Source organism: Clarias gariepinus, chromosome 27, assembly GCF_024256425.1.
Source record: "Clarias gariepinus isolate MV-2021 ecotype Netherlands chromosome 27, CGAR_prim_01v2, whole genome shotgun sequence".
Classification (NCBI taxonomy): Eukaryota; Metazoa; Chordata; class Actinopteri; order Siluriformes; family Clariidae; genus Clarias; species Clarias gariepinus.
This window is the reverse complement of record NC_071126.1, coordinates 14482328-14493466: the sequence shown is the minus strand read 5'-3', so window position 1 is coordinate 14493466 and position 11139 is coordinate 14482328. Positions and strand designations below refer to the sequence as shown.

At 40.1% G+C, this 11139-nt stretch overlaps 2 protein-coding genes across 2 annotated transcripts in view; both read right to left on the bottom strand.

Moving 5' to 3' along the window:
- Positions 1-1103: 1103 nt before the first annotated feature.
- Positions 1104-4357, bottom strand: insm1a (insulinoma-associated 1a). Its single transcript, XM_053489439.1, has one exon. The coding sequence runs from the start codon at positions 4156-4158 to the stop codon at positions 2845-2847; it is 1314 nt and encodes a 437-aa protein (XP_053345414.1). The 5' UTR covers positions 4159-4357; the 3' UTR covers positions 1104-2844.
- Positions 4358-6240: 1883 nt separating this feature from the next.
- cfap61 (cilia and flagella associated protein 61) overlaps positions 6241-11139 on the bottom strand; it is a 34540-nt gene continuing 29641 nt past the window's right edge. The window contains exons 22-25 of the mRNA XM_053489438.1: positions 10851-10939; positions 8713-8918; positions 7451-7538; positions 6241-6493 (exon numbers count right to left, since the gene is read on the bottom strand). Coding sequence (XP_053345413.1) covers positions 6305-6493; positions 7451-7538; positions 8713-8918; positions 10851-10939 — 572 coding nt within the window. The 3' untranslated portion in view covers positions 6241-6304. The remainder of the gene's footprint in view (positions 6494-7450; positions 7539-8712; positions 8919-10850; positions 10940-11139) is intronic.

Genomic DNA, 11139 nt, shown 5'->3' with positions numbered 1-11139 from the left:
GTATATTGAATAAAACCAAATAGATGTCACAAGCCTGTTTGTAGACATTTTACTCATTTCTTTCTTTAAGTGTTCCCATTCTGTCCTTGTGACAAAATCGGAATGGAACATTGTTCGATTCGATTTAAAAGGGAATTAGCATTTTAGTCATGGCTAGTCACATCAAAGAAGATGTTAAAGGTTTTTTTTTTTTTTTTTGCCAACCTACCTAGTTGTTAGCTTGGTTACTGGTAGTAAGCCATATTCAGTGTATGTAGTAAAAAAAAAAAAAAGTAGTTAAACATTAATACCATTAAATCCAACATTCACAGTTTATTACATTCCATGCGGCTTTTCCCCCTTAAGAATAATTTAAGGTCATGTTGAACGGTGTTGTATAAAATCTCATCTACAGCACTAAAATCTAAAATTAGCGTTTTTCCTCATTTTGGAGCACTCTCAATTTTTTAAAGGTCAGAAAAAGAAAAAAAAGAGAAAAAGAACTGCTGAAGCAGTTGTGATGGTGCTAAATTTCACCCAATCTAAAAGTTGATCCTTTTCCAACAACAGCACATGCCAAAGCATGGTATTCCATTTGTACCGCAGGAATTTGCAAACTATTACACTTTTTTACATCTAACCAAAAGACTTTTCCATGGCGGACAATACAGCATACAGACATTGCACATTGGAGGCTCTTAAAAAAACTTCTCCTTCCAGAACACTAGACCATATGAATTATAATATGCTTTGCTAAATTACAACACATCAATTATTTTTGTAGAAATGCTAACATTAAAATAAGCGCATTGATATATAGTAAATCTGTGATTTTCATTTGATACTGCACCATGTCGGAGCTGATTTTTATAGAAAATGAGTCAATTGTTTCAGAATCCAGCATCAGTGCAATATAAGATGAGAATTTTCCATCATACATAATTTGTATTATTATCATTATAATTAAGTAAATGATTAACCGTTTGTGACACAAACAAAAGGAAAAAATGTTTTTCAGAGAATCCAAGTGGGTTCTTCTTTAAAACCAAACCCTTTTTGCAACTTTAATTCCCATTTGACACACAGACACTAGCTATAATACAACTCGAGAGAATTCCTTTTTTGTTTTGTTTTTTGATTGTTTTATTGTCATTATCATCATTTGGACACATAGCAATACTGCAGAAACACACAAGCACTGACGGAATGATTTTCCAAAACTAATCGGCCCATAGGGAATAGGCTAATTATTGTAAGGCTACCTAACAATGATGGGTAAATGGTCTTGTGACCCCTAGACTACTTTTTTTTAATTATTATTTTTGTTTATTTTTTTTATTTTGCCTTCTTATTGTTGCACTGATTGACATTTAAATTAAACATTTGGCCATTTCAAATTTCCTAGCCTAACTTGGACATTGAAATAATTTAAATAAAACATTTGCAATAAATAAATACATAGATAAATAAAGCCAATGTGAATGTATACACACATTGGAACAATATAAAAATAAGAAGCGTACCATTTAAAGGATAAATAAGACATTCAGTCACCCCACATTTACACAATTAAGGCAGTTATACAGCAGAATGTGTGTGTGACCTATTTTAAGGCATTTCTGGCTACACTAGAAGGCTAAAACCCTTTATCATCGTCATCATCATCTTTATTGTTATTATTGTTATTAAGGTCTGAGAACAAAAGCTAAAGTCCAAAGTCCACAGATCCACAAGCTAGATTAAAGCTAAAGTCATATAGGTAGATTTCCATTCCTGTGAATTTGAAGGCATTTTCAGTAACGGCACAGCCAAGATTATCAGTTTCTTAGGTCTAGATGAGCTAACACAGGACAGAACTTGTGCAGAGATTCTAGAAAAATAATTTAACAGTCGATGAGTGCACAGCGAAAACCATTACGTTGAATCAACACTAACCAGTGACGGTTCTGGAGGAATGTCAGGTGGGATTTTAGCTCCTGTGGTTACCTCTATGCCTGACCCCTGTATGTTAAGGAATTTCAAATGAGGAATGTATAATCTATTATTTATTTTTATTTTTTTGCATCTGCATAACATAAAAGCATGCATTATGCAAACAGATGTGCTTACTATAGTCCAGATCTTAAGGTTACAACAATATAACCTTTGTAGTTGATTGAGGGCTTTTTGATATGAATTGCTTAGTGACACTAAAAACAAACCCTTGATATTAAAGCATCTTTTGGCTGTTCTTTAATTTAAAAAAAGATTATGATTTATCTGTTTTATTATCATGTTTGAATTAGATTTTAGTTGTACAGTTCGTACTGCACTCACAGTTATGTTTTTGTTGGTTCAACAGTGTCGATTTATTGCTTAGTATCAAAAAAAAAGCTAATTCTGCTAGGTGAAAAATGCAAGTTAAGTTAAATAAATAAATTAATTAATACACACATACATAGATAAATAAATAAATAAGTTAGCTGAGTTAAGGTAAATAATACCTATAGCATGATTGGGGTCTCAGTCTTCTACGAGGCCCTAACCACCTGCAGTGCTTTATTAAGTCTTAGTGAACTGAGACAATGTTGTGTTGACTAACACTGTAGTGTCTGTCACACTCTAGCCTTGTAACTTTCTTTCTAACAGCGTGTTAAATAAGGTCTTCGGGTGTGTGCGTGTGTGTGTGTGCGTGCGTTAATTCCGTACTGTACTTCAGTCTGTGTTAACTAAACCCCTAATAGTTTCGCTGTGCACGTCATTCTGATAAACTACTATCGTGCAGATTTCACGCGCCAGGCTTTATAGCTGCGTCGTTCTCCTCTGCACGCGCTGCCGAGTTCGTTATTTTGTTTCCCTTTAATGTTTAAAGGCACGCGAGGCTGTTCAGCAGGCGGGTCTCACGGGCACCTGCAGCAGAATCACCTGCCGGTTTTCTGACGGGTGGCACTTGTTGATGTGGCGTGTGAGCGCTGGGGAGCTGTAGAAAGCCGCCGGGCAGTGCTTGCACGGGTACACGTGAGACGCGTGCTGCACGCGGACGTGCCTCTCCTGCGCCACGCGACTTGGGAAAGTCTCCCCGCACACGGGGCACGCACTCAAGTCCAGCGGCGCCTGCGCCGGTACCGCCTGCGCATGGTCCAGGCGTTTGGGGTCGGCTTCTTGTGACGCCGCGCTCAGAGGAGCGTGGTGTGTCAGGACGTGCTTCTTGAGATACGCCTGGCGTTTGAACTTCCTCGCGCAGCGCTGGCACTCGTACACGCCGTCCGAGTCCGAGCCGGATCCCGACTCCGAGGCTCCTGGGCTTGGCGTGTCGCGTTCGCGCTCGAGCTCGCTTTGCGCCTCCTTGTTCGCGTCGCTGGGCTTCTTGTCGGCGCCGTCGTTACCCGTCGCGGTTATTTGCTTGGGTTTGTGCCAGCGCCGGTGCGAGGCGAGGTTGGCGGGGCAGCTGAACGCCTTGTCGCACTCGGGACACCTGTACTCGACGCGCACGATGCGCGAGCACCTGTGCTGCGCCAGGGCGAACGGGTCCGCGTACGCCTCCCCGCATAGACGGCACACGAACTCACCCAGCGGCTTGTCCATGCCAGAGCGCGCGCTCGGCTTCTGCTCGACCGGACCCTCTTTGATCCTTAGCCCGAGCACCGGTGAGGTCGTGACCTCGTCCTCGAACTGCAGCTTCCTGATCGCTTTGGTTTTTTTCGGCGCCGGTTTGCTCTTGCGCTCGGGCTCGGGCGCTGCTCGCTTGCTCGCGATGCGGTTGCTGTCGCTCGTGCCGATCTTTAGGTCCACAGGAGCGCACGCGAGCTGCTGCTGCTGCTGCGCTTCGGAGCCGCTGAGCGTCGGGAAAGACTCCGCCGAGACCGGGGAGCCGAGGTCGAAACGGCGCTCGAGGGACACGCGCTCGTGCTCGCGGCTGACCGGGCGCGTGGGGCTGTACACAGACTGGCATATCGTCTCCGGGTTCCCGAAGCGCACCAGCGGTTTGGGCGCGTGGCTCAGACTGTCCGCGCGCTGCGGTGCTGATGCGGCTAACGCTATGGACTCGGGAGCTGAGTGACGCGCATCGCTCGGTGGTCTGTGCATCATCACCATCATCATCATCTGCGCGGGCTCCTGGTCCTCCTCGTGCTCCGCGCGTATCCGGTACGACACGGGCGTCGCTTTCCTGTTTCTCTTGACTAGAAATCCTCTGGGCATCTTCGCGAGCAAAAGGCAAGGCACTTTCAGATGAACTTCAGTGTCAGCGCGAGCGAGCGGGGTGTGTTTTGTTTTAGGCGTTTCCGTGCTCCACTGAGCGGTGTACCCCTCCCTCCGCCTTCACTTCCGCGAGCTGCTTCTTTTTCATCACACACGCATAGCTGCACTGTTTTTAAGCCGAAACGATGAAAGCGACGTCCCCCTCCCAGCCAATCAGACGGAGCACCAGATCCCTGCGGATCGGTGAGTGGGTGGGGAGGAGAGAGACAGAGACAGAAAGAGGGAGAGAGAGAGAGAGAGAGAGAGAGGCACGCAGATGTACCTGAGAGCTCCTCGTTATAAGAGGATGCTCCGGTCTGATGGCTGTCTATAGACACGCGCGCGCGCTCTGGAGTGGAGACCCGATCATTCCAGCAGCGTTTGAACCTGGGAGCTCGCGAGCAGGGTCAAGAGATAAAAATGGACACTGGAGGAAGAGGAGGAGGAGGAGGACAGCACAGTGTTGAGGACACATACACACAGTGACACCGGGCTGCTCTCTCCTCCCCTTCTCACTGAAGGCACCACCAGACTCTTTCTTTCTTTCTTTCTTGTTCATAAACATACAGTTGTAAAAAAAAAATTAATAGTTTATAATCTAAACGTTGTGGTATTTAGAAATTGGGTATCTAATCTAAATAAATATTGAGTCCACAGAGCTTCTTTCTTTCTCATTTATTTATTTAGTTATCTGTTTATTTTTTTTGTTTGTTTCAACTTTGTCCCTTCTTTAATTCCTTAATTCCTTTCTTTCTTTTATAAACATGTAGTTATAATTAAAATGTGAAGAGTTTAGAATCTAATCATTAAATTTAAAAACCCTTTGGTCAAAACAAATATTAAGTCGACTAAGCTCATTTTTTCTCATTTATTTATTTACATATTTTATTGATTTATTTCAACTTCATGATTTCCTCCAAACTTATTTCATTTCAATTCATCCTTCCTTACCTTCTTCCTGTCCTCCTCCCATACCTCTTTCTTTCTTATACTTTCTTTTTTCCTGCTTTCATTCCATTCTATATTCATTAATTTATCCTTCCTTCTTTCCTTCCTTCCTTCCTTCCTTCCTTCCTTCCTTCCTTCTGTTTCTTTCTCATTTATTTATTCCTTGCTAACTTTCTTTCTTTCTTTCTCCCCTATGTCCTTGCTTCCTTCAAATTCAAAACCTGTCACATACTTAACCATACACAGTATGACATACGGTGAAATGCTTCTTATAAAAAATATAAATGCTTATAATTTTTTCCTTATAAATGCTTTCCTTCCTTCCTTTCTTTCTTTTTTCTTCCTTCCTTTCTTTCTTTCTTTCTTTTTTCTTGCATAGTTTTGTATCTTTATAATTGCTTAAATATTAAGATGTCATTAGCAGAACCCATGCAGACCCTATGCTATATTCATGTTTCAGATGATGAATTATATATAGAAGGTGATGCTGAAACTACTAAACTAAGACATGTTGTGTACTTTAGTTTGCCTAGAGGAGCTACTGTATTGTAATCAGGAGTCTCTTCAGTAAAGTGTCTAAGTGTTTTGTTCTTGGTGATGTCGTCTCACTCACAGCTCCAAGCTGCATGTCAGAAAAACCATGTTTGCTGTTATCTGTGAAATAATAGATCCTATGGACACAGACGTGTCTGTGTGTGAGTGTGGGCGCGCACGTTGAACGCACTGATGCTTTGCGTCACATTACCATACAGCTGGCAGTGACTCTCAAAAGATCTGCAAATTCACCCTGGCCTTTTGTGGTCATGTGGAGGAGTCACACTGCGCTTTCCAGCCCAACATTAAATAATTCCACTGTAATCAATGTCTTGGCAAATAAAAGCTTAAGAGATGCTTTAGATTAGAAATTAGTTTTGCCTTTCCATCATTAATTAGTCTATATAAGTGTATTATGCCACTATTTACAAAAGTATTTTTCTTCTAAGTGAGAGATACATGAGTACTACAATAAATTAACACCAGGAACCATTTTATTTGTCATCCCAGATTACGTTTTAATTTAATGTTTCTCAATATATGATTAAAACTGCTTCAGGCTTACACTGAGGCTGTGCTTGTCAGTATTATTTCTAATACTTATCTATAACTAAACATCAATGTGTTAAAGTGAGGGTAGGCCAGGTTGTGTATACATTGGGAGATGGTAATGATTAAACTGTAGGTACTCTAGAACGCTTTCCTTCACTTTGGCGAGCGCTTCATTTCGTCCATTCTGATCTTCAGAGCTCTCTAGTGTGCCATCTGTGACCATCTCCAAGGGCTTTGCCATGGACAGCGAGTCACTGCCAAGCTGAGAACAAAACGAATGCTTGAAATCGGTGCAGCTGTTTTAGATGAAACAACTTTAACACAAGTTTTAAATTTATGTCAGCATAACTATAGACATATTTATTATGCATGCTGAGGAGTTGCGTGCCTTGCTGATACAATGTAGGTAAATTTGAACGATCTTAAATACATGGTGTTTCACTGTTAGCTCCTAAAAACAAGGATGCGCCCTTTTCCAATGATAAGGAATTCAGCATGAGGGAGAGAAAGTGCTGTAGTTTTATAAAGCTGTTACCCTGAATTCTGCCAGAGAATCAGCTTAGCCGTTTATAGATCTACAAGATGACAAGTCAGATGGCACCAGCGATGGTATTAGCATGAAAGTTGAAGCTTTGGAAGCAGGTTTGCTTGTGCACAGTGTGCAGATGAGGAGTTTGATTAGAGCTGGACAGACTAAAATACTAAAGCGCTGCTGTATCGCTCTGATTGGATAGAGATGAAGAAGGGGCTAGAACATATCGTTGGGCACTACAGGTAGTCGTGGGGCATTATGGGTAACTTAGGAAAAATAAAACGACATGTCAGTGAAGAAAGTGTAAAATGTATTGGACCAGTTGAGATCACATGTTAATTATTAAGATTAATATGGCAGTGATTCAGGGTGGAAATAACCTTCACTGAGCTGACTGTCTTTGCACGTATTGCTGTACTTATTCAGTGGCAACAACAACAACAACATCAATAATAACAACAACAATTATAATACTACCACTACCACTACTAATAAATTAGTTATTACAATATTTATATAATAATTATATTATTATTATTATAACATTTTAGCATTATGAAATCATATAAACTATGCTTTTAGCTATTCCACCTGCATATTTCTTTCAATCATGTGCAATAATTGTATATTATAAAATAATAAAATTTTCTTTTTTTTTTAAACAAATAAAACAAATAAAACCCTAACCTTGGATGTCATGATCTGATGAACTTCCTGTTGGAAATCAGCAAAGCGATCATGGAATACGGCCATGCACCAACTCTCTCTGAAAAAGCTGCGAAACAACAACAAAGACAGAATTTGCATCTTTGCTCTTGTTCATCCAATAACATCTGTGTAACATGGTCAATCAATTATCGTAACAGTTCTGGAGGTGCAGCGAATTTCAGTAATGACATTCAGAGCTGCTTCTTTTCAGGCAGGGTGAACAATCAAGATTTAATAAGTGGCCGGGCGGCTGATGAGTGTGGCTGGCCGGACGCTCAGCCTTTGTCTCCTGGCCATGCGGCAAAGCAGATTAGAGCTGAGAAACAATAGCACTGATGCTCCAGGGTCACCGGTGTTAGAATATTAGAGCAGAGGTCACGCTGTCAGACACGGAGCGCCACACGGCAGCTCTCCACAGGGACAGTGATAATGTGATTTAAATCAGTCAGGTTATAAAACAGGAATACCTTAAAGGGATAGTCTCTGGTCTCAAAGAAACAATGCATTACTGATGTTATATTAAGAATACCTTACTTGAAACTAGAGTAAATTAAGATTTAATAGAGCATAAAAATAGACAATGGTCAATGATGCTTAGATGAAGGTTGATGTTAATCTGGGATTAAACTAAGATTAAGTTTAGCCTTGGACTGGGGAACAGTCTGACTCATCCTTGACAAGTTTTACACAGGATTAGACTTGATCAAGAACTGAAATTGACTGTATCTCTGTCTCTCTCAGACAAATACACACATACAAACACACACACATAGGTGCACAAATAACTAATATATTGGCCACTGGCATATACATGCTGTTAGGGCAATCAATTGTGTTTAAAGTGTATAGAGAATACATATTGACAGAAAGAACAACCTTTGACACAGGCTGAATTTTATTCTGAGATTAAAAGAAGATGTTGTGTCGTCTTGTAATAGCTAGATCCTGTTTTACGAAGTCTTTAAGTGTCTTAAAACATGCAATTTACACAATAATACATATGAGTGTGTGTAATGGTTGTGAAGTGTGTAGCCTGTAATGCTCATGAAGTGTGTGTAGATCCAGTGGTGTTTGTGAAGTGAGTGTGTGTGTGTGTGTGTGCATTGTAGAACCAGTAAAGTTTGTGAAGTGTATGTAGAAAAAGAAGTGTTTGTGAAGTGTGTGTGTGTGTGTGTGTGTGTGTGTGAGATGCTTGTGCAGTGTGTGTATAAGATGCGATGCTTGTGCAGTGTGTGTAGAACCTGTAGAGGTCATGAATCAGCTCTTCGTCGGTGCGCGCGTACAGCCGGTTGAGCAGCAGCTGGTGTTTGCCGTATAGACAGAGATAGTTGGAGACAGGAAGTGGGTTAAAGGACAAACAGGTGATGCTTTCCACTATGCTATGCTGACTGAAATGCAGCTGGAAGTAGTTTCCTGTCTCCACACTGCCTGTCACAATGCTCCGGCCCTGTAGAACAAAACAGGATAATTAATCCCATTTTAGCCTAAACCTAAGATTCACACTAACAAAGTGATGTTCTATACAAATTACATGTAATATAATATAACAAATGTTGTCCATTTCATGCATAAACCTAAGGCTTTAAACACCTTTGTGATTAAGCTCATCAGGCTGTTGAAAGTCATATTCCTTGAAAAGCACAATTTTATGCAGGAAGTGGGCATTCATTATTATGTTTAAAAATAGTTAATAAATATGTTTATTATATTTCAGTCTTGTCCAAAAAGCATAGAGGTAGAGGTGGGCTTGATTAAATTATATTGGTGCATTTGGGCATTGAATACATCACTTCGCAACATACGATTGTGGCAGAACATTGCTATTCACAAAAGAAAAATGCTGCAGCTACATTGCTTGTGAATGTTTATTTTTTTCTTTCCCCTATGCGACTGGGTTTATTGAATATTTGGCCCAACTTTTCTTTAATTTCTCACTCACATCGTTAGGTCCTACATATAATTTCCCATTCCAAAAAATTGCAGAAGTTATGAATACATCTTATCTTATGATATCGAGTTTTCTCCAAATGTAGACAAAGGGAAATCCAAGCACAGAAAATTTATTGTGTAAAATACAAACAAATAAAGCCTGTGAAAACGAGAACCGTTAACATGAAGTGTTGATAGGAGGCTAGAGACTTACAGACGCGATACAAGGTATACATGACAACAAACACCTACATCTACAACAAAAGCTTGATTGCAAGACACTGAAAAAAACACAATTAAATAGTGGTGTTAACAAGGCCTAAAGACCCTTGGGGTAATGATATGTGATAATCAAGTAGGCCAGAAATATGACATCCTCTACTGAGCAATGTCCTCCATGAAGCAATGTCCAATGTAGAAAGTAGAAAGAGTGCTGTCCATCTACAAGGCGCAGTGAGGGTGTGTGACCTATATATCTACTTTGTACAGCTGTTTTCCTATTGTTCTATATTTCTTCATATATTTTCTATATTGTGTATTTTTTGTTGTGCAGTTATTTTGTTTTAATTCTATATTTTATTTTATTCTTTCTTAGTTAAATTTATTATTTAAATTTAACTAAAAAAAATAAATAATTTTTCATATTTATTTCCTATTCATAGTCTTTTATTTTAAGGTCACGAGCAATTGTCTAAGCATTTCACTGCATATCGTACTGTGTATGACCGTGTATGTGACGAATAAAATTTTCATTTGAATTTGATTTGATGTCTTCAGTGGAGTAGGAAAGTCGAGCAAAGTTTGAAGCAAAGCTGGACAATTTAGTGCCTTTTGAAAGAAAGCAGGGAGTCGAGTGGTGCTCCCTGGCAAGGCCATGAGCTTTAATGGTGTGCTCTGTGATGCGGAGGGGTTAATGGAGGTTCTTAGCTGAGCTTTGAGGTGGTGTGACTTCCTGAGTAGTGGAGGGAGGTAGTGTGGTAGTGAAGAGGTTCTTGCCTTATCATGCACCACCTTTTCAAAAAAAAACGTCCCTGGCTTATGAATAATGTATAGTTTTGCACCAATAGTATAACCAACAGTATAACTTCTCAATGTGTAGAGAGATGACAAAAAAGTAGTAGAGATTTTTGGTGCTTCGGCAGAACCACCTGGTATATAGCCTGTATACAAAATAATGTATTTTTATGCTTATTAATGCATTATTTGATTTGTCTTTAACTGCTAACCTTTAGTCACTGGATATACAATATCGCTGCTGGTGTTTCTCATTAGAACTAAAACACTGAACAGCACACACCCACGAGAATCAACAGCGGTGCCTATTACACGTCCACAAACTACAAAAAACACAACCAAGTTGTCATTTTCTGATGTAAATACTGCGTCAGTGTAATGGGATTAATGTTTTAGTGTTGCAGGATACACAGCTTAATATCCACTTGAACCATACCTGTGTGCTGCTAACTGATGGAGATACATCTGTGTAGCCTGAGGGTTTTGTGACATGGAGATAATGGTATCCACCTGGTAGCTTTCCACCTATGAATAAAAGCACAACGAGGGAAGGTGAATGAACCATATTTACTATACATTTGTGGAACATTTTAAATGGGGCTGCTGTAAAGGTTTTTTAAACATATGTGGATTTAACATTAGCGATAATCAATTTGATGATAATTAAGCTGCCGTGAGCACGGAATAAACAAGGATGAGGGTTGCAGTTAAAGAAAAATAATTAA